The 21,797-nt window shown below is 36.9% G+C and overlaps 2 protein-coding genes and 1 long non-coding RNA gene across 3 annotated transcripts; all 3 read right to left on the bottom strand.

The window, feature by feature from the left end:
- Positions 1 to 776: 776 nt before the first annotated feature.
- On the bottom strand, positions 777 to 2,770 carry LOC108057895 (putative inactive polypeptide N-acetylgalactosaminyltransferase 12). The gene is made up of 2 exons (XM_017142350.3): positions 1,655 to 2,770; positions 777 to 1,597 (listed from the first exon to the last, which is right to left on the bottom strand). Exons 1-2 carry the CDS (start codon positions 2,750 to 2,752, stop codon positions 989 to 991), a joined length of 1,707 nt encoding a protein of 568 aa, XP_016997839.3. The 5' UTR covers positions 2,753 to 2,770; the 3' UTR covers positions 777 to 988.
- Positions 2,771 to 2,991: 221 nt separating this feature from the next.
- Positions 2,992 to 4,155, bottom strand: LOC123002996 (sulfotransferase 1 family member D1-like). Its single transcript, XM_044393960.1, has 4 exons — positions 3,833 to 4,155; positions 3,307 to 3,764; positions 3,184 to 3,247; positions 2,992 to 3,127 (listed from the first exon to the last, which is right to left on the bottom strand). The coding sequence occupies exons 1-4, from the start codon at positions 4,153 to 4,155 to the stop codon at positions 2,992 to 2,994; spliced, it is 981 nt and encodes a 326-aa protein (XP_044249895.1).
- Positions 4,156 to 19,013: 14,858 nt separating this feature from the next.
- LOC138913074 (uncharacterized) lies at positions 19,014 to 21,324 on the bottom strand. Its single transcript, XR_011418649.1, has 3 exons — positions 20,614 to 21,324; positions 20,199 to 20,522; positions 19,014 to 20,140 (listed from the first exon to the last, which is right to left on the bottom strand). It is a non-coding gene; the product is annotated as an uncharacterized lncRNA (long non-coding RNA).
- Positions 21,325 to 21,797: the final 473 nt, after the last annotated feature.

The following is a 21,797-nucleotide window of genomic DNA, read 5'->3' as shown; positions in this document are numbered from 1 at the left end:
TGTGTATTACATATTAAAAGCCTACTTTTGGACTTAAAAAATGGTATCGCTGGGTCATCAATGGTCTGAAAGCATTATTTTTTTATCTCGTAATCGGCCATGAAAAGACAGATATTTCTGCTTTTGAATTATGCAAATCGTGCTTTCTGCTCGAAAGATAAAATTGATTTCGGTTTTCTTTCTAACGCCAAAATACGGCAAAAGAGTGATGATAGTGCCAAAATAGGTGTGAGAATAAATATTGGAAGCAATGGGCTTTGCAATCAAGTTGGTACTGTGCACTTCAAAAACTTAAAAAAAAAAACTGGGGTGGCCGGGTTGTAGAAAAAGTCCCACAAAACTACTTGAAATCTAGTTTTTCCTTTCTTTGACACTGTTGCACCACCTACAAAATTATGATTTTTTTTTATTGATTCAATGGTTAAAAGACACAGGAGCTGTAAAAAATTGGTGGGGTTGCCAAAACTTGAAAGTGGTCAAAAATTTTTTTGAAAATTTTAATCGCGGTTTTCTGCACTTTTAAAAAGTCTTAAAAATTCCAAGCTTCTTTAGCGAGGACCTATTTCTTATCCCTTTGATTTCTCATCACTAATTTTCAGTTAAGCGTTTCCGTTGGTCAGATATAAGCTTAAATACATTTTTGGATTGCAGACGATTTCTCCTCAGCCAAATGTCCAATAGCTTTGAAAATTGGTTTCCATATTCTCCTTCTAATTATCTACCATCGCTGATTCAAAATTTTTAAAAATCGCTGGGGGCCGTTTTCCCTAGGTAAGTCTGCTATGCCCTTTGTAATGTAGTTTAAAAATTCATATTTGTTGATTGAAATTTGCATATAATATACACAAATTTTAAATGATGTGTTCCGAAATCGATATCCGTATAGCTAAAGAGCCCATAAATTTTCGCAGGTATCAAGAGGTAGTGTTTGTGTAGTTTTCGAAGCACAAGTAGCTTGTAATTAAAACTTATAAATATTTATCATAATCTAACCTAAAGTATTTGCTGATTGCATGACGCTTAAATTGGTATTTTCGAGTATCCATCTCTGTTTTCTATTCGATGTATTGCAGTGGGTCAGAAACATGTTGAATTCACCTTCCACTTCCAGACACCTCTTATTGCTTATCAGATGGTTGTTAACTGCATCATAGTGCCAACTCTGCCGACCTCCCATATTGTGGCACAAATCAAATCCCAATTTCAGATTGGGTTGCACTTCGGCACAAAGTTGTTTAACTACTCGGAGATCATTGAGGTGGGTGAGACTCCATTTTTGAAGAGTATAATTTGCTTTGCAGGGCTCAAGACTAACGGTTTGTCTTTTTGAATGAACTGTTAGACAGCTTTTAGGAAATTCCAGAGGCTTCACATATCCAAAGGCATAATATGTACTATTTGTGGGCCTAATCTGCAGCAATTCTGGCATTATTTCGTTTATGAACTCAATAAACGATAGACAGTCGTAGTCTTCATATAATTGACGTGAATTACTGATATCGGTTATTGGAAAATTTATGAGATCGGGAAGGTAATGGTAGATAACCGATTTCGATTGAGGATCATCTATCCACACTTCCACAATGCGCTTAAGGTTCTGGAAAGAAATGCAATATAAGTATTTATAACTGTTCGTCAATTATTAACCTCGTACCCATAAAAGTTCTTTGCCCATAATATGGAGATTGCCATATCGCTTAAGGTAGTTCTGATCCTTAGGCTGCAAGTGGCCAACTCTGGAGCAGGGAACTTGAACAACTCGCCCACCACTTCGCCAGACTTTAAAACTGAGTTCAAGCTCAGCGGCGCCAGACCCTCGGAGTTGTTTGTCGAAATTCGAGAGGTCCTGAAACCACTGAGCTGGAATGGCAAACACAGAAGTCCTGACAGCAGCCACTTCGTAGGGTCTAGGAAGCCGTTTCTTTACATCCTCTGGCAGGGGAACTTCCCGTCGTCTCAAGCTCCAATCGAAAATTCCACGCAGCTCGACAGATCGATGGTAGGCCAAATTCTGCTCATCAAGTCCATCTAAAATGGGCGTGGCGAGGGTAAGACTCTGCTCCGAAATTGTATTAAGCAGAGGAGTTAACCAGCCGTTGGTGAACTCTACTTGTGCGTCTACGAAAACCAGGTTATCCGCTTTGGCTTTCTTGGACGCCAAAACACGAGCTTCAATTAGGCCCACTGGTTTGTTAAGGTGAAGTATTCGCGCTTTTGAATAAATATACCTGAGCACATATCTGTCGAAGAAGTAAACCGACAATTTCTCATTCCAGAAGTCCGTGTCACTATGATCATCCACTATAATTAGTTCGGAAAAAAGGTGCTTCGGAGTCCTGTCCACCAAACTGTGCAATGTTCTTAGCAGAACAATGAGCTGCTCGTTTCGAAATATCAAAATAACTGCCACTGGTTTCATTCTATCGGAATCTTCATCGTATTTCAAGTTCAGGCATCGGGGATCACGTAAATCTGGCAAGGAACGCCACAGAGAAATTCTCTCTGCCAACCAGGCATTATAAGCAAAACGCTCCCAACCCTGCGTATAGGCATCGATTTCCAACGAGGGCACACTTAAATAGGAGGCTGTTCCATTTTCACCCAGTCCTGGGTGAGAAAGAGGCCCCATTAGTCCATCCCAACGGCTGAGATCTCTGTGCAGAAGTATGAGCGTTATAAGGATCCATAAGAAAAGGACCACGTATTTTAAATAGGGGTATTTAAACGCGGCCGGGGGAACTTCCATGTCCATAACGCAACTGATCGTCAAATGCGAGGATTTGTACACTTATTTTCAAACGCTTCATGGCTATCTACAGCGTAACATTTACATTAGAAGTGGAACATTTAAACCAGAAGTATTTATGTTTTCGTTTACTAACCAAATTGTACAAAATATATTTAAGCATAACACATTATTTTATCCATTTAAAAAGAAATTTGTTATATTTTTAGAATTCTTTAATTTTTAAAAATTAAAGGAATATTTATTTAAACTTCGCCAAAAATGTCGGATTCAGTAAGTCCATATTCTTTCAGAAATGTGTAAGTTAATTGATCAATTTTCTCCTTGCCCTCAGAACTCAACTCATCCTTGAAGGAACCTACAATACCACGTCGCATAAATCTAAACATAGAAATATATGGATTACTGTTAATTCCGGAGAAAACATTATATCTTACTGAAAATCATCGCCAATTTTGCGGTATGTTTTCATCAAACCGGTGGGATTGCCAAACTTGCTTTCTGAAAGTACAACATTTTATTTATCACTTGGTAATTGTATTTTTTTGCAGAGTACTCACCTTTCATGTTCTTAAAGCTCAAGTGGTTTATGAGTTTATCCATTTCATTTTCGCTTAATTCTTTGCAGCCTAAGAACAGCGATAGCCTCTTGATAACATCCCCAAGATTTCGGCTCATTTCCTCGTAGGTAACAAAGAAAATATTTTCTTCATCGCGCATTCTATAAAAGTCGATAACATGCGCCCAGTAAGAGGTAAAACTAACCTTATCAGCTACAAAATCATCTACGAATTCGTCTAAACTGCCCTGCCAAAAACCGAATCCAGTGAGAAAGTGATACTGAGAAACCACAATATCCTTAGGATTTCGGGCCATATATATAATCTTGCGGCCCTGTTTCCAGAGCTGTGGAGGTAGCAGTTGAGCGGGCAAATGAGATTTGATCAATCGTGGATTACCCTTCATTTTATTGCAAAGTGAAATAGAATCCGGAACTGCAGGATTTACGGCGGACTCTCTACATAAGAAATCACAAGAGTTGTGTAATTAATTGAGAGTTTGTAGTTTTTGTATTTTCTTCCTTACTCCAAGAAAACACTCCTATGCATTGCATAACTGCTTTTAGCTGTTTCGTAATCCATTTTATTTAGCAAAAGCCAGGCCAGTTCCTGCATCCACGTAGTGCCGGCTTTCATAAAAGTCACCACGAAAACATCACTATCTCGCGTCTCGAAGTCATGAATTCGAATCGCATAATCTTCTGTAAATCTATCGGGCAGTGTACACCAGCGCTCGCTCCAATCCTGCTTTAGGGGCACCCACTCAGGACCTGATCCATTGGGTCCTTTGCATTGCAGCTGAATTCTTGGCGATGAGGCCGATGAATCGATTGGCCTAGAAGTGTACATCAGTTCTTTTGGAGGTCTTTTCTACTAGTGCCGTTACTGTTATTAGAAGCCAGTGTCTTGCCAAAAATGTTTTATTACCTTCAAATTGATAAGATTACCCAATCTACACTCAACAAATTCACTCTATGAATTTATACAGGGTAGATACGGTAAATGGTCTTGTTTTTCCAGATTTATTGAATTAAGTAATACTTACGTTATTTTAAATACTTTTAGCTGGCAAATCTGTATGAATTCAAACTCAAATTATCGATCTATTATTCTTTTTTAAATGGTTTATATTATTTTCGGTCTCTGTGCAGTGTAAATAAATTCATTAGATAAGGTCTGTCTTCTCTTGAAGATTAAGAAATCAGAAAAAGAATAAAAGCAGCACAAAATTACCAAGTGATTATAGTATAATTCGATATATCACACGATATGATAAATATATATAAGTATATAAAAAGGTGGTGTTTCTATTTGAGTCTTAAAAATGGCTTTATACCTTTTGGTATCATTCACCAGTTTACAAAATAAAATCGACCTCTTCCTCGTCAAAGACAACCTTTATTTTCCGGTTAGGTACATCTCCCTGATTAAGAAACGGGTACTTAAAATTTGTTGTATGGTGTCAATTTTTTTTTAAGTGTAAAAACATTTTTGACCAAATTTTTGTTTCTATCTTGATTTCTGATAACCTGATTTAGATCATCTCATTTTACAGGTAATAGAATGTCAATTAACTTTCTTACACACAGCATTGAGTTCCAGTCATTAGTTTAGAAGCTACATCCGTCAATGTTAAAAAAGTTTACAAAAATGCAAAAGTTCTGGCATAAATGGCATCGTTAAAAATACACTCCTGAAAACCGAAATTAGTTTATAACAACAGCTCACCCTATAATATTTAAACACAATTTTCCTAAAAATAGTACCTCAATTAATTTATTAAATCATAATAAGCAATACATTTATTATTTGGTCGGGTAGACCATAAGATATTTAGTTTAAATGGGTTAAATGCCATAATTTTAAGATGGCCTAAAAAGAGGGCAAATATACCAAAAATTTACATTTTTGGCGGTACGTGACCTTATAAGAAACTTTAGTTCATAATGTGTCTGGCGCCCACATTTCTAAATATTTTGGAAAAGTAAAAATGCAATTTTGTTGTGTTTATTAATACGTATTGAAATGTAGATTTAAGATTTAAGATGTAAATTTGTCAAATCGAATCGTTCATTAAAAAGTTATGCGCGATCAAAGTTATATATCTCCATCATGCTGGCACTCCCTTTAGCTGAGTAACGGGTATCTGATAGTCTGTGCACTCGACTACAGCGTTCTATCTTGTTTAAAATAGTTTAAAACACTACAGCTGACCAAAAATGTCAGTTTCATAAATCCCATATTCTTTTAAGTAGTCATTCGTCCATTTATCTATCTTAGTTATTTGTTCAGCGGTAAGTTCATCTTTGTGTGCTCCGATAATGCCCCGCCGCATAAATCTATAACAAATATATTAATACATGTGTCGGTTATTTTCAATATATATAACAATTTACTCACTCGAAGTCATCCCTTACTCCATTAATTTTTTTAATCAAATTCGTGGGATTAGCCGATTGGTTTTCTGGAAGGTGGTATAAGTTTTTAAATCCGCTTAAATAAACAAAAACTTAAGGGGCTGTTCATATATTACGTATCCTTATTGTAATTGAACCACTAAACATTCTCTTTTTCGCCGCCCAGCCACTAAAAAAAATGTTTTCTCTGCTTTCCTATCTAACTTTGTAGATATATTTAAAGGAAAAACGTTTTTAAATAAATTCTTTAAAGATAAAAATACATATAAAATGATTACGTAATCATTGTGCAAGACCCCCTCCCCTCCTCCCATGTTATCAAACATAATCATTTTAATGACCCCCTCCCCCCCCTTAGGTGTTTACGTAATATATGGACAGCGCCTTAGATGTATTTACCTTTCATGTTCTCAAACGATAAGTGCTTTAAAAGCGCCAAAGTGTCTACTTCACTAGGAGCACTGATATTTAAAAAATGAGTTATTCTTTTAACTACATTCTCTAAATCTCTCTTCATTTCCTCATAGGTGACAAAAAACACGTTTGGTTCGAAACGCATTCGATAAAAGTCTATAACGTGTGACCAGTAAGATGTATACACAATTCTATCTTCAATGAACTGATCAATGAATTGATCCATATTTCCTTGCCAAAGTCCGATGCCTGTCAGGAAATGATATGAGGAGATGACAACGTCCTTTGGATTACGGGCCAAATAGATGATCTTCCGCTTCTGCTCCCAAATCTCACGAGGCAGCAGTTGAGCTGGCAAGTGGGATTTTATCAGGCGAGAATCATCCAGCAACTGATCGCACTCGGCCAAATTATTCCCACCAATTTTTGTATTTATAGCAGAGTGCCTAGAAATAACATAAAATAAGTAGTATCCGAAAAAAAACGTTTTAACTAATTAACTAAATCTATTTATCTAGTATCTATCTTTATATCTAAATCTTACACACAAATAAATTTGGTTGGTTAAATTGACCTATAAGGATAGTTACGCAACTAAAAAAAGGTATTCTACTCAGGGACCGTAACTGTTAAGAGTTTTATGTTAAAAATCACATTTTAACAGTTGTTTTCGGATTCGTAAAGTAAAACTCAAAGAATAACTGTTATTTTTTGAGTTTTACAATAAAAGTTGACAAATAACAGTTATTCGTCGTGATCAAAAATAAAACTCAAACTTGATTTATGGCGATTTTGTGGGTAAAACAAATTTAAAAAAAATATAGTTATACAATATGCACAGTCGGCTTTTTTTTAAGATTTTTAGTAAGTTATATAAAACATGGTTAGCATGTTTTTTTTATTATTTAATTTTTTTAATGTCAAGGGAATAACTGTTATACATAAAAATCAACAAATAACAGTTAGTTTTTGAGTTTTATTATAAAAATCAAATAAATAAAAATCATTACGGGTTTGTAAACTACAATGGCTAACAAAAATAATGGTGTATTTAAAAACATTTTAGGACTCTTCTAAGTGCATGATTTTTTTGGTAAGAAAAATGAACAATAACAGTTATTTTCGGTCCCTGATTCTACTATTAAAACAAGAGAGAACGCTATAGTCGGGTTGGTGTCCCGACTATCTAATACCCGTCACTCAGCTAAAGGGCGTGCGAACGCTGTACTCGGGTTGGTGTCCCGACTAATAATCGTAACTCAGCTAAAGGGAGTGCGAGGGAGATAGATATATAATTTTTGATTGCGTATAACTTTTTAATGAATGGTCCAATTTGAAAAATGTCTTCTACTTTTCGATAGGTATAAATATACACAACAAAATTGCATTTATACTTCTCGGAAATCTTTAAAGATGTGGGCGCAGGACCCATTTTAAAATCGTTAGTGGGCGATTGAGGGCGTTAGAGGGGGCGTGGCGCTCGGCTAAAATAAACTTGCGCTGCGTAGGAAGCCAAAGAGTATGTGTGTGGGAAATCTCAACCTTCTAGCTTTTGTAGTTTCTAAGATCTCAGCGTTCATACAGACGGACAGACAGACAGACGGACAGACGGACATGGCTAGATCGACTCGGCTAGTGCCCCTGATCAAGAATATAGTTGGCTTGATAATTTCGTAAATTTGGCGATGGCCGTTTTGTCGATAGTCAAAAAATACTCAGATATTTGGTATTTTAGGCACGAGAATATCAAAATGTAGTAGCATTTATTGTCGAATGCTCTTTTCTCCCACCTCTAGAACCACTTGAAAATATATGGGAAATATGTAACATATACCAAACAAGAAAGGAAGCTAGCTTCGGCCAGCCGAAGCTTATATACCCTTGCAGATTTTTCCTATAAATGTTAAATTTCCTATTATTTTACATTAATTTTTCGATCGTTTCTATGGCAGCTATATGATATAGGAGTTCGATCTTTTTAAAATTAAAATCGAAATTCGGAAATATTTAAAAATAGTCATATCCCAGACTAGAAGAGAATGTAATAAAAATCAACAAAAATATAATTTGTTTTCCTTTTAATTTCCATTTAATTTTTCGACCGTTCCTATGGCAGCTATATGATATACTGATCCGATTTTTAAAATATTTAATTCGAAATTCAGAAATATATAAAAAATAATATTCCCAAGAGTAGAAGGTAATACTTGAAAAAACACTGAAGCTAGAATTTTTAACGTTTTTTTTTTCCCGATCGTGCCTATGGGAGCTATAAGATATAGTTGTCCGATCCGGTCGCTTCCGACATATATACTACCTGCAATAGAAAGAAGACTTTTGGGAAAGTTTCATCCCGATAGCTCATAAACTGAGAGACTAGTTTGCGTAGAAACAGACAGACGGACAGACGGACAGACGGACAGAAGGACAGACGGACAGACGGACATGGCTAGATCGACTCGTCTTGTGATGCTGATCAAGAATATATATACTTTTTGGGGTCGGAAACGTCTCCTTCACTGCGTTGCAAACTTCTGACTGAAATCATAATACCCTCTGCAAGGGTATAAAAATGTCAAAATGCTACATTCAGCTCTGGTGAGGAAAGGGCATAACTCTACGAGTAACGGGTATAAATAGTTACGTGTATTTTGTTTTTGCTTTGGGTGTGTCTCTTAGCTATTTGTGTGTATTTTGTTGTTGCTTCGAGAAGTACTTACTCAATATGAGGACATCGCCTCGCTACATGCTTTTTTTTTGCCCCTTCAAAGTCCAGATTATTTAGCAAAAGCCATACCAACTCCTGCATCCAAGTAGTGCCGCACTTCATAAAAGTCACAACAAAAACATCACTTTTCCGCGTTCTGAAGTCAAGGATTCGTTTCGCAAATTCTTCCGAATAAGAAACCGGAAGTGAGCACCACCGTTTTCTCCACTCCTGTTTCAAAGAAACCCATTCGGGACCTGAACCTGCAGAACCATTGTACTGCACTTGATGCATTGGCTTTAGAGCCGAAGATTCGAATGGCCTTGTTAAGTACATACTGAAAAGCTATGAAGCCGGCTCTTCATCAACTGACCTACTGCTTTGAGAAGTTCCTTTATAATACGAATAAGAATGCGAAAAATATAACTAGAAGTGTATAATTGGCAAAGTCTAAAGTGATAAGAAATTAGTTTATAAGAGAAATAGCGAATGTGAAACTATTAGTGAGCCCCCACCAACCAAGGTTTGTCAAGTATAAGTAATCTTATCAGCAACAAAGTCATTAAATGCCCGTCCAAAAATGAAGTATTTAATAAGTGCGTTGACCTATTTCGCAATTCATTTGATTTTATGGCTTGGCAAAAATACTTATATGTAGGTTTGATACGAAATACACCTTAAATTATTACCTTGACACCTAGTTTTAAAGAACTATAAAATATGATTGAGGACGGCACACTGTGGGGCGCCTAGAACAAAAAGCCTGCCAAAATGGTTTTTTTTTTTTTAAGATTCTCCAAAATGTTGCAATGCAACTTTAAAAACAATTGAATTCTCTATACACATCAAAAGGAAAGAGTGATCTGTGTTGAATGGTTCTCCCACTACAGATTTATAAAGTGGATTTTTCGAAATATAATTTTAACCAATAAGAAAAAAGGTATTTTTACACACCTTTGAAATTTTTCTGAAAGCGCCCAAGGGCCTAAGTTGTATATGTAACGATTGAAATTTTAAGAGCAACCAATTCTTAAAATATTAAAAAAAAATAAAAATTTTAGATACATAATTACTATTTTTTTTTAATTTTTTAAAAGTGGTCCCAAAAAAAAGGGATTTTTTGGATATCCTTGGACGTAAAGTAGTGTTACACCCTAGATCCCCGTTTAATTCTTTTTTTAAAAAAAAGTTTAGATATTTAACTACATATTCTGAAAAAATTAGCCTGCCCTTTTGTGCCTCTTCTGAGAAAACCGCAGTTTAAGTTAGCAAGAAATGTTCATAATTTGAAATATCGTCAGCCCTGGTTCATTCGCGCGCCCTAACATCATAAAGATATTTTACGTATGTGAAGGTATTGATGAAGATAATGATAAATTAATAAACAAATTTTGGTTTATAATTTTAAATTTTGTTATTTTACTAAAAATACATATATGAAGTAAATACCGGTTTCTACCAGTTTTTTTTTGAAAATATGCTATATTTCCTTGATTGATTCTATGACATCTATAAGATATCATTGACCAATTAAAAAAAAGGTAAGCATAGAGCTAAAATGATAAATAATGACTTAATCCCAATTTATATGAACCAATATTGAAATAGAACCGAGACATTCCCCTTTGTAATAAGCGTTTATATGGCAGCTACAAGATATAGTTGACCGATTTGAATAATTTTTTTTTTTTCAAAAATCAAGTTAAATTAAAAAAAAAATATTGGGAAACTTAGAACCCTATAAGTAATTTATTTATATTTTTTTTCTTAAAAAAACAATTTATTTTTTCTTAAAAATTTTCTACAACAAAAAAATTTTACTAAAAAAATTCACCTTATGATGTTTTTTTACATATTTAATTGCATTCAACAATGCCCCATCAAAAGATATTCGATATAGGGCTCCGCTGATTTAAGGCAGACTTTTGGCATTTTCGCCCCACTGTGCGGCAGTACACGTAGTGACCAAGGGCACACACAAAAAAATTTGATTTCTAAAATTTACCTATACGGATAGTTACGTAACTATAAAAAATAATTACGTGTATTTTGTTTTTGCTTTGGGTGTGTGACTTTGCTAATTGTGTGTAGTTGTTTTTGTGAATGTAACTTTTTGAATGGCAGAATTGACTATTTTGGCACAAGCCACAATATTGAGAGCCCTAGCTTACAAAGACATTTTTTGAAAGTACACACACCAAGAGGATAATGGTAGTTTCTTATAGAGTTGCAATTATGTAAATTTTTTTTTAAGATTTTTAAAATACTTTTTTTTGGCTTATCTTGAGTTGCCCCTAACCAACCTTACTTTGCCGAAAAAATGAAAAGGATACATGGAGTATATTGTAAGGAATAAAAAATATGTCGTTATTTATAGTTTAATTCTATAATTGCTAAATAAGAGGCGTGCCATTTAGCTATTATAAAATTACTAATAAAGAACTAAACTATAATCAACAACAAATTTTTTGTTCCTATAAAAATCATATTTTCTTAAAATTTTTCCAATTCTCCTTAGAAAATTACATCTTCTCGCTCTCCATTTATTGGAATAAACCGCAGCCACTAGAGAGTTCCCATCCCCACACCTGTCACATACGTGCGCATTATGCATCCATCATTACTCATGCCATAAACGGAATCCACTTAATCTCGCAACGAAACATCCGAACATTTATTAAAGACGTCGCCCGCCGAGGGTTGCCTGTTCCTGGGATCCCTTCTCCCAGTTCTTCAAGATATTCCAGCAAAAACTGCAACAAAAGGTACAATTTATAGTTCGACACCCTTGCCGGATAAGGCCAACCCCCAAGATTCGGGGGAGCGCACGCCAAGGACATTGAGTGGGTGGTGAAAATGAATTTGCTGCCGCCCCAAAATTTGGCAAAGACCTTGAAAAACACAGTAAAGCGAAGGGGAGTTGCTTTTGGGGGGCGGTGGAGGAGGTGAGTGATAGAACTTTAAGCTCAAACGCCCGGCCGTATGCAATGAATATTTACGACGAGGTCCTCTGAGGATTACATTGTCGGGCTTTTGGCCTGGGGCTTTATGCAATTGTGCGCAAGTAAAAATCTAATTTATCCACCCACCACCCAGCGTTTTGTTTGTCAATTGCCTGAAATGATGGCAATGCATTGGCATGAGTTCCCGGGTCTGCCGGCACGTAATTCTTCCGGTCTTCCGGGGGAATTCCCCCACAAAGCAGGCTGAAAAAATCGCTTCGCTTACGCATATCAATGCACCCCTTTCAGACTACCGAAGTCCGAGGATTTGGGGTGGCTTTTCCAAGTTCTGGGGTGGGTGGCTGCTAGGTGGGTGGTGGTTCGGTGGCTCAGTGGCTCGAAGGTCCCAATCCTCATCATAACACCACATGTTCCGAAATTCAACGGCGACGAGGCGTCTACTTCATGTAGATTCTATCTATTCTATTGTCTGACTTTGTCGCGTGCTAAATTTCAGCATTCATTTCGTTTGATGAGGCGCAAAGTTGTGGAATTTATTGCGTACGGGAAAGAAGTTAAGTGGATTTTACGTAAATTAATGAGTTTTCCTCGGGGGTTGGCAGCCCGAGGCTATTTAAATTGCTATACAGGATGTTGGTCATGGGTTGAGGAATGCTGGTAGTGCGAATGATTGCTTTAGGATCGCTAAACAGATCGCGAGAGGATCGCCCTGCGGTTATTGCTCTGCTGATTTATGCCGCAAATAATAAACATCAACTGAATGCCGTAAAACATTAAGAGCGCCATCAGTTGGACATTCTTCTGTCGCCTGTCACGTTGCACAGAGAAAAATATATTTAAAAATAGTTATTCAATTTATGTTAATTATTGTTTTGGATAATTATTTTTAAATATCCCTGTAAGTATCATAAATGTCAAGAAAATATTTATATTAAGCATTAATTAATTTTACGCCTCTTAATTTCTAAGTTAATATTTTTTTACTTCCCAAAATATTTAGCATTTGAACCCATTTTTCGTTCAGTTAATTAAAACTTCTGACTAAGTGAAATATTTTCTTTCTGTGTAGCCATCATAGTGGACACACAAAGCACCCACAATAAATTTCACTTATCAAAGTTTTCGCTAGCCGGCGAAGACCAAAAATGGAGCAAAGGAAAAACGCGATGAGGACCATTCGAAAAACAGCTGAAAAGAAACCACTACGACGACTAACTTTATTGCATAGCCCCAGATACAGATACTCGTCCTCCGCGCCGAGGAGGTGAAAGACGACAGGCGACGCAAGGCTGCGGGAAAATTAAATGTCTTTTGTCAACAGACGCTGCAAAAGGAACACTGGCAGCAGTCGGAGGATGGTGGATATAGACTGAAGGAGCGGGATATGGCCAAAAGACAACGAAAAGCGAACGGACAATGACGCACTTTTCGGCCAAAAGTTTGCCCACTCTGATATGCATTAAAGGCGAGTCGGAGGAGGGCTGTGTCGATGGTCGAAGCCATGGCTATGGAGAACTCCAATGGAGCGCAGAGCAATCTCGCTGTGCAAACTGGCATCATAATGGGCCACTTATCATGGCAATCACTCAGCAGTCAGTCGTGGAGTTGGCCTCTGCACAGAGAAAAAATCTAAAAAACCATCATCTATTCTAGGTTTATTCATGGGAATATGGTACACCACCTCGGTACTTCGAAAATTTAAGACTAGTGCCTTAAACACTTGTTTTAATTATTTAAATCAATTAAATGCCCTTAATTGATATGTTTTAAATTATTAAATATCTATAAAATCTAAAGCTTCTCGGTTAGATTATTAATTTATATTTCTATAAATAAATTGAAATTTATTTGTGATTTTTTTTTCATTTAAATATTACTACATCTATCTACTTGGAATATAGGTTTTTTTTCTCTGTTCTCTGTTTTCTCTGAAGACTGCAACTCCAGCGTTATGTCCATGGACACCCCAGAGTTTCGCTCCCAACTTTGCTTTACTACTTTCCGATACTCAATCGTCGTTTGCCTTTTAATACTTTGGGCAAACACATTAAATGGAAATTTCGTGCAAGACGACCAACACCACCATTCTTTTGGCTCAACTGAAGAATAGGATGTCCTGGGGGTAGAGCTTTTCGGACTGATTTTCCGAGAGTGAGGGTGAGCCATGCAAAGTGCCGGCATTTTTGGCAAACAGCAAACGCATTTTTCATGTGACATTTGCAAAAAAAAAGAAAACCAAACTTTTGCCCAAGCGTAGGACTTTCAGCCGACTGTTTGATCTCTTCACATTGCATTGCTTTCCCCATTTCTTTTTTTTGCCAATCCCCCATCTTTGCCGGCCTGGGAAATCCTTGCGTCAATATGCCCGAAAAACAGTTTAGACATTTTTTCTCGTTTCGAGTGTTTTATAAATAAAAGTTCGCTTTTTCTCACTCTGCCTGGGTAGCTCTGAGGGAAAAATTTCTGTGTGTTTACTTTGAAAATTGCTGTGATTCGGGGCAGTTCGTTTGCATTCCTTGCGAGCAGGACCAAAAAGGGAAGAACTCAAGTGGCGTCTCTTAAGGGGGTTTAAAATTGAATGATTGTTGAATTAGCAGATTAAAATTATTCGCCCTGAGGAGGATTGCCATAATGAGAATTTGCAGTGTGCTTGCGGTTGGGATTAAAGGAATTTAAGATCTAAATCAAATTGAGATTTATTACAAGCGATATTCACATTATAACTTACTTATGCAAAAAATAATAGATACCCAGAAAATAAAAAATTAAAATAATATCAAACTATTTATTTCAATAAAAAAAACTTATTGAAGAATTTTAAAGATATCTAAATAACGATCTACAAGATGTTTCTCAAAAGAACCACATTTATTTTGTAAATAAGAATCATTGATTTACAAAACATTCAATTATTCTCACCACAACTGAAGTGGAAAAATAACACTCATAAATTAAATCAGAGCTAATTTTGGACTTAAACAGAACTAGAAATAGATGGAAATTCAAGTTCAAGTTGTGCATGTCCTCAGACATTTGTATCTGTGTCTGTGTCTGTATCTGCTTAGCCATTCGAATCTGTATCTGCATATTTGTACATGCATCTGAAGCTGCATCTCAGGACCCGTCTTTCGGCATCTGAGAGTGTCTAATTAATTGTCAAACATTGCGCGCTATGTGACGGTAATAAATGTCAACTAAATGAGCTGCATGTACGGAAGCCAAGCGAGGCGAGACGAACTACTGAAATGGATGTGGTTCGGGATTCAGGGACCCAGGGACTTAGTGGATGGGGAGAAGGAGGTGGAGGAACGAGCCCCTAAACAGATGCTGATGATGCAGACTGGGGCTACTTAGTGGCGTTGCCAATGCCACATGTTGCACTCGCCGCCGAAAACAAATGAAAACTATTTTAAGCCGATTGTCTGTCGAGTGGCAGGCAGGTGTGACTGAAACTTTGTCTTTGCACTGGGAAAAATAAGTAAAAAAAGTCTCTGGACTAAATATAACCAATTTAAATTACCTAAATTTTCAAAGAGTTTTTTAATATGGAACATCTTTTTTCTGGTTAGTTTTTCTTAATTAAATATTAATCTTCAAAAATAGTTTATTTTGTTTTTCTAAAAAACCATTTGTACATAAAAATCTGTTGACTCGTCCAAAAGTTGTAGTTTCTCAAAAATATACAGCTAAAAGCTTCAAATTTATATACTGTTTTTTACCCTAACAAAGATAAATTCGAAACAGTTTCCAATACTTTTTTAATTACTTTTGGTATAAACTGTCTATATGGTTTATTTAAAAAAGAGTTTTTAGGTCAGGAAATATTTGTATTTCTTTGGCTAAAAAGCCACTGGTAATTACCAATAACATTAAAATGTAAGTATATACAGACATTTGTCTTTTTGTTTTGATATTTCGGTTATTCAATTGAGATGCTAGTCTGGAATTCAAATTTAAAACAATTTCTTTCCGTGCAAATCCGACTCCTTCGAATCGGCCCCGCCATCTCCTCGGTCTGTTTACCAAATTAGATGCATTTGAATTGATGTGCGTGCATAAATTACGTCTCAAATCCGTATCTCACTTCGGCTCTGGTTTGTTCGGTGGGTTTCCTTGGGTTGGGCGACTGCCTGTGGACAAGTTTAAATTAAATGTTTAACATTCAATCAGGGACGGTGGCCAACTCTAACTACTCGTAACTCCATTGGAACCGAACCCCTGTCTGTGTCGGCAGTTGAAATGCATTTGTAAAGTTTTCTATTTGTCAGATGCGAGTTGCGAGTTGTGAGATGCGAGATACGAGCTTCGAGGTACATAAACTTATTCACCCCCAGCCCTCTAAACTTGCAATCAAGGCAACTTCCTGCCTGCCGCTTTCACACTTTAATTTCCGGTCTTTATTGTTATAGTTTCTTTGGGTTTGTGTTACGGTTTCGGCTTGAGTTGAACTGAGTTCTGGTTGAGTTCAGCTGACAGGCTCTATATGGCTCAAGTGGTTTCGGTGATCTGTCATTCGAGGGGAGGGGGAGTGACTAGGATGCGGACAACCGCGTTTTGGAATTGAAAAGTTAGACAGGAAAATTAATTAACATGACGGGTCCTAGCAAAGATGGAAATCTGGCAAATTGTTTGTGAACTATCTATATCAAAATATATATTCTTCTCAATAAAATTATAACTAATAATTTATAACTAACTAAGTTTAAACTTAAAGCTATATAAAATAAACTACATAACTATAAGCTAACTAAATAAAGAGCTCCAGAAGCTAAGGCATAAATAAATGTATCTTAATATATATAAAAGATATAATACATTTTAAAAAGTTCAGCAGCTTTACAAAAAAAATCTCTTTTCTAAGGTATAAAATTTGCGCAAATAAACTTAATTTTACAACCTGTAATATTATAAAGAATTTCCTTGTGCTTTTACCTTCCCACAACCGGCTTTCAACACGCTTTGGTAAGTGATCACCTCTCACTTCAAGCGAATTTAACTGCAGCCAAAGCCCAACTTTCCCTAACTTCCTGATATATCATTGACATATCATCCAGCTGAACTTTCGCATCTGGCCCCGGGCTAACAACCTTCAGCAGACACACACAAAAAAAATGAACCTGGCAAGCTGAATCCGCTTTTCACCTGCATGCAAAGCCACCGAGGAAATCTCCTCTTTCCTTGGGTCATTTTCAGCATGCCAAGGAAGGGTTTAATATGGTGAAAGCCGGGGCGGGGAAAAGGGGTTTTCCCGGCACCGCACACTTAACCCACCCGCTCACACTTGTCTCATTTGGTATTTGTTTTACGTTGAAAGTGTGAAAGCGGCGGAGAGGTGTGGGAAACACGGTATAAATATGCGCTTGGGGTTAAATTCTATTTGAACTTTCTACATCCGTTTTTGTGCTGGCGAAAAGGAAAAGCAGGGGCCATGGAGCATTTCATTCACACTTTCATTACAGTCTGTAGAATATATTGCACCCCCGGGGCGTTTGTCACAATCCGTAGTCGCAGTCAGAGTCCGAGTCAAAGTCAGCGATGGACCCTCGAACTGGAGCGATGTATTTGCATTGAAATTCGCCTTTCAGCTTCTGCCAGGCGGAAGTTTCCTCTGTGGCAATTGCATTGGAATTTCCACTTTTCTCCAGCTACTCACCTCTTGGATATCTCTTACATCGCAACAATGCAGCGCAATTAGTTGATAGCACGCCTCGTGCAACTCATTTCCCGAACAACAACTGGGAAAAATAGGAAAATAACGCCCAGTCACGCGGCTACATTAATCAACATTGGCTTCAGTGCCGCGTCGCAAGTTGCACGTTGCCGGTGCCAAGTTGCCAGTTGCCCGCTGCCGCTTCCCGCTTGAAGGTTGCATTCCACTCGGATGTAGGTGCCGGGCTCAGTTCAGTTCCGACGATTAATTAAGGTCAGCAGGGAGTTCAGGCTCAAAAGAATGCCGCCTAAGACGGCTGACCCAGTCTAGTCATGCCAACTAATATGGGAGAGCAGTGGAGCCTCTTTTCTCACTTCCTACCTTCCCGGATAAATTAAATTCCTAGCACGCTGAATTCCCTACACTTCAAAATATATATTCTTATGTCAACAAATTTAGAGAGCTTACAGCAGTTAAGCTAACTCTAGTTCAAGTGTCGATTGAAAGAAATTCAAAGATCCGATTTTATGTTGAGACACACAAACTTAAATTATTTTATTATAAACTGACCATTTTAGATACACTCATAGAAATTTTTACCCTAAATCGCCCTAAAAAACTGACTTTTCGCCCGTGGATTTAGAAAATCGCCCATAAATCGTATCCGCTGGCGATTCGCCCGTGTATTTAGAAAAATTTTCTAAAAAATCCCTATGGAAATTTGGTTTAATTTAGGGTGATTTTTCTTGAATTGAGAAATATTTTCCTATTTTTAGGGTGATTTGCCCTAAGTTTAAGGCGTATTTTTCTAAAAGTAAGGGCGAATTTTCTGTTTTTAAAGGCAAATGCCCTAAAAAATTATGCAAATTAATAAAAAACGTGTTTGAGCATGCTTAACTGAATTTGGGAAGCATGAATTTTAATCGTGTATATTCTGGGAACTGAGACTGCTTTAATTAAACAACACAGGCGGAGGACACCGTTTCATATTATTGTATTGGTGTGTAGCTTATATGGGAGCTGCGTTAGGAGGGGGGCCCGATCTATACAACACAGCCGTTAGAACTGAAAAATCATGTTTGTAAACGAATTAGGGAAATAAATATTGTAGCATATCACGAATGATTCTAACAGCAACGAAAGATGGTGGGTGTAGCTTCAAGTGGGGCACGCGCTGGTTCCGGCTCTTGTTTCGTCGGTAAAGGGAGTGAGTTTCCAATTTGATCCACAGTGCTACTTGCTCGCATATGTATATAAAACATCCTATTTAAATTCGCGTGCGAACTGACTTTGAGGTTAATTGTAGGGGGACAGAACTAAGATTGGGGTAAAAGGGAAGGGAATACCTGAAAAGAAGGGTGCTGCCTAGATGGAATGGCAGCAGCTGATGTGTGTGTCGGTGTCAGCAGCGAAGATGTTGTTTGCCGCTGACATTGCCCACCCTACCATGATCACCACAGCCGCATAACCTGACACAGGTTGGTGATCCCTTCGACACACGCCTAACTCCTAATCATTATTATCGCTGCAAGCTTCCATTAGAAAAAATTTAGCAATTCATGTTTATAATAGGTTTAATACAAGAAAAGTAATACTAACAAAGGTGATCATTAAAGTTACACAGTTGGGGTTCATATAAAGTTTATGCTAAGCTCATATTAAATGAGTATATTTAAATCAAAGCAAGAAAATTTAATTTAAATTAAAAATTGATTTCAAAGATATTAAATGTAATTGAATTCACTGAGCAAGTATTTTAGTCATGGGGGAATTTGTTTTAAAATATCAAAATCATTGCGATATTATTGTATACAGTCAATCAAAAATGTAGCGTTACGACCGGAGCCGATCACTTACCCAAAATATCCAACGTTGAAAGCGCTTTCAATATGTTGCATTATTGGCTGTAATTTTGTTTATAAATTTGAAAACTGCATTTCAATTGACTGAATGTAAAGATAAATTAGGGAAAAACACTTCCAGGGGCTTAAACACTTGCTCTCATGACGAGATTTGCTTACTGCATATCGAATTTGATTACACTAGGATTTAAGGTAATTTACGTTAATTGCTTATTTGATATTTATGTTTTAATTAATTTAGCGATAAAGAAATGTAATTTAAATTACGAATAGGAATTTAGTTGATAAGAATTTAACTGATTTAAATTTAAATTGTGTTGGTAAAACTAGACTGGATCACAAAGTGGGTGTTGCAGGCTTGGGCCTGCCCACTTGCGCACTTTCAGCAGAGGGCTGCACTATGTAGGTATGTGAGACACAGGGTGCACTATGTTGTTGGCACTGACGTGCATGAATTTGTACGGAATTGTTTGGACCAGAATTCACAAGAATTTTCCGCGTGGACGCTAGGTGGCAACGCTGGTTGAAATTTTCACAGTTTTCTTGATTAGATTTGTTCACTTTCTTGATGCTCTATGATGAATGTGGAGAGCTGATGAAAATCTTGACAATCCTGTGGCGTTGGTGGTAGAAGGAGTAAACTCGACTTCAATTTTCCACGATGCAGATGAAAATCTGGGAGGAAAATTTTCCTGGGCCGTAAGCCACGTGAAGGAGTGAACTCGACTTCAATTTTCCAAGATGCAGATGAAAATCTGGGAGGAAAACTTCCCCGGGCCGTCAGCCACGTGAAGGAGTAAACTCGACTTCCAAGAATTTTCCTATAAAACGCATTACTTTATAAGTGGGGGTTTTCCACGAAATAATAGTAAAACTTACTTCCTTTAATCAACAGGAACCCACTGGTAAAAGAAAACCTTATAAAAGGCTGAGGATGTCTGATATTTTCCACGATTTGGTTTGGGTAGATCTCTGGGTTTAAATAAAATACGCTCAGGAGAGAACGATCTTCACACGGCCAAGGTTCAAAACGGAAAGACCGAATAATCGATATGCATCAGGCAGCCAGGCCTGTTTATCGAAAAAGTGTGGGACCAGAGTTGCTCAAAAAGGATTTATCGAACACGTCTTTTCAGTGTTGTAAAGACAGAAATTATTTGAATTTAGCTCTGCCATTTTAATTCCTGGCGGCAACTTCAAAAACTGGCGGGAATTTTAAATTGAAGTGGGAAATTTAAAAATGGAAAATGTTAACGACAAGCGCCCTACAATATGAGGAGAAAAAACAACTTACTTTTTTTGGTCATTGCGAGAATCGAACCCACGACCTCTCGGTTTAGAGTCTAACGTCCTACCGCTGCACCACAGACCCATCGCGCAAGACAACGAACAAACTCTGCAGACATCTTATTTTCCTGAGGTCTACGTTATAATTTGACTAAAGGCAACTAAACCGAATATTTTTTTCCTGACGACTGTGACAATTAGTCCCGTTTTCTTGCCAGCAAACACAAAGTATGCTTTTAACTCAGAACTCCCATACGTTTTTAAGGTTTAAAGACTACTTTAATTTAAAATTCGGACGAAAAAATGTCCTTAGTATTATAACGTTTACAAAAAAAAAAAAAAAACATAAAAATCAAGTTGAATCACACAGGGTTCGAACCCACAACCCCACGACCTTAGTCCTCATATAGCAAAGTTGAAAGCGCAAGTGATTAGACCGCTGGGCTACCGAATTTCACACTTTTGGAGTGATTTTTAAGGCGAATCGCCCTTGTATTTAGACAAATTTTAGAAAAAAAATTAGGGCAATTCGCCGTTGGATTTAGAAAAGGTCAAAACGAAGCAAATCGAAAAAAATCGCCCTAAATATTAGAAAAATAGAAAAATTAACCCTAAAAATATTTTTTTATGGTCACCTGCCTTGAATTTATGGCAAATTTGTCGTGAAAATAGAAAATTTTTCTCAGTTCAAGGGCGAAAATTTTTTTAGGGCGATTTTCTAAAATGTAGAAAATTATTTTTATGAGTGTAGTATCCTCAGGGTTCTAAGTAATGAAATAATTAATCATCACTACAAGTCTAACTCTTTTAACCAAAATAATAGGGAACAAAATGGTGACTAAAATTTTTAACCAAATGTCACAGTCTTTTAAATTTAAATTACTTACCCATTGACATTTCTGTCAATCAATAAATTAATTATTTTAATATTTAACTTAAATCCCAAAAGAAAATAAATAGAAGAATCTTAATTCTTAATTTTATAGAATTTTCTTTGTTATTTATCTGAGTGTAAGTGGTAAGTCCCACACAGTAGCGTAGTTAGAGGTCCACTTCCAAAATCTGACTTGAAGGCCTCTTGATGCTTGTCGAATGCAGGGTAATGAGCGGGGGGTGGCTCACCATATGTGGTCCCCATATATATATATTGTTAACGGGAGAAATGTACGATGAAATCGGCTTCAGGAGTCA

This window comes from Drosophila takahashii, chromosome 3L (assembly GCF_030179915.1).
Source record: "Drosophila takahashii strain IR98-3 E-12201 chromosome 3L, DtakHiC1v2, whole genome shotgun sequence".
Taxonomy (NCBI): Eukaryota; Metazoa; Arthropoda; class Insecta; order Diptera; family Drosophilidae; genus Drosophila; species Drosophila takahashii.
The sequence above is the reverse complement of the archived record's forward strand: the minus strand, read 5'-3'. Positions and strand labels throughout refer to the sequence as shown.

Coding starts and splice junctions, on each gene's coding strand:
- LOC108057895 (XM_017142350.3), bottom strand. CDS start 2,752: ATGGACATGGAAGTTCCCCCGGCCGCGTTTAAATACCCCTATTTAAAA. Junction 1,598..1,654: donor TGGGCAAAGAACTTTTATGG/GTACGAGGTTAA, acceptor ATTTCTTTCCAG/AACCTTAAGCGCATTGTGGA.
- LOC123002996 (XM_044393960.1), bottom strand. CDS start 4,155: ATGTACACTTCTAGGCCAATCGATTCATCGGCCTCATCGCCAAGAATT. Junction 3,248..3,306: donor GAGCTTTAAGAACATGAAAG/GTGAGTACTCTG, acceptor TTGTACTTTCAG/AAAGCAAGTTTGGCAATCCC. Junction 3,128..3,183: donor AAAATTGGCGATGATTTTCA/GTAAGATATAAT, acceptor TTCTATGTTTAG/ATTTATGCGACGTGGTATTG.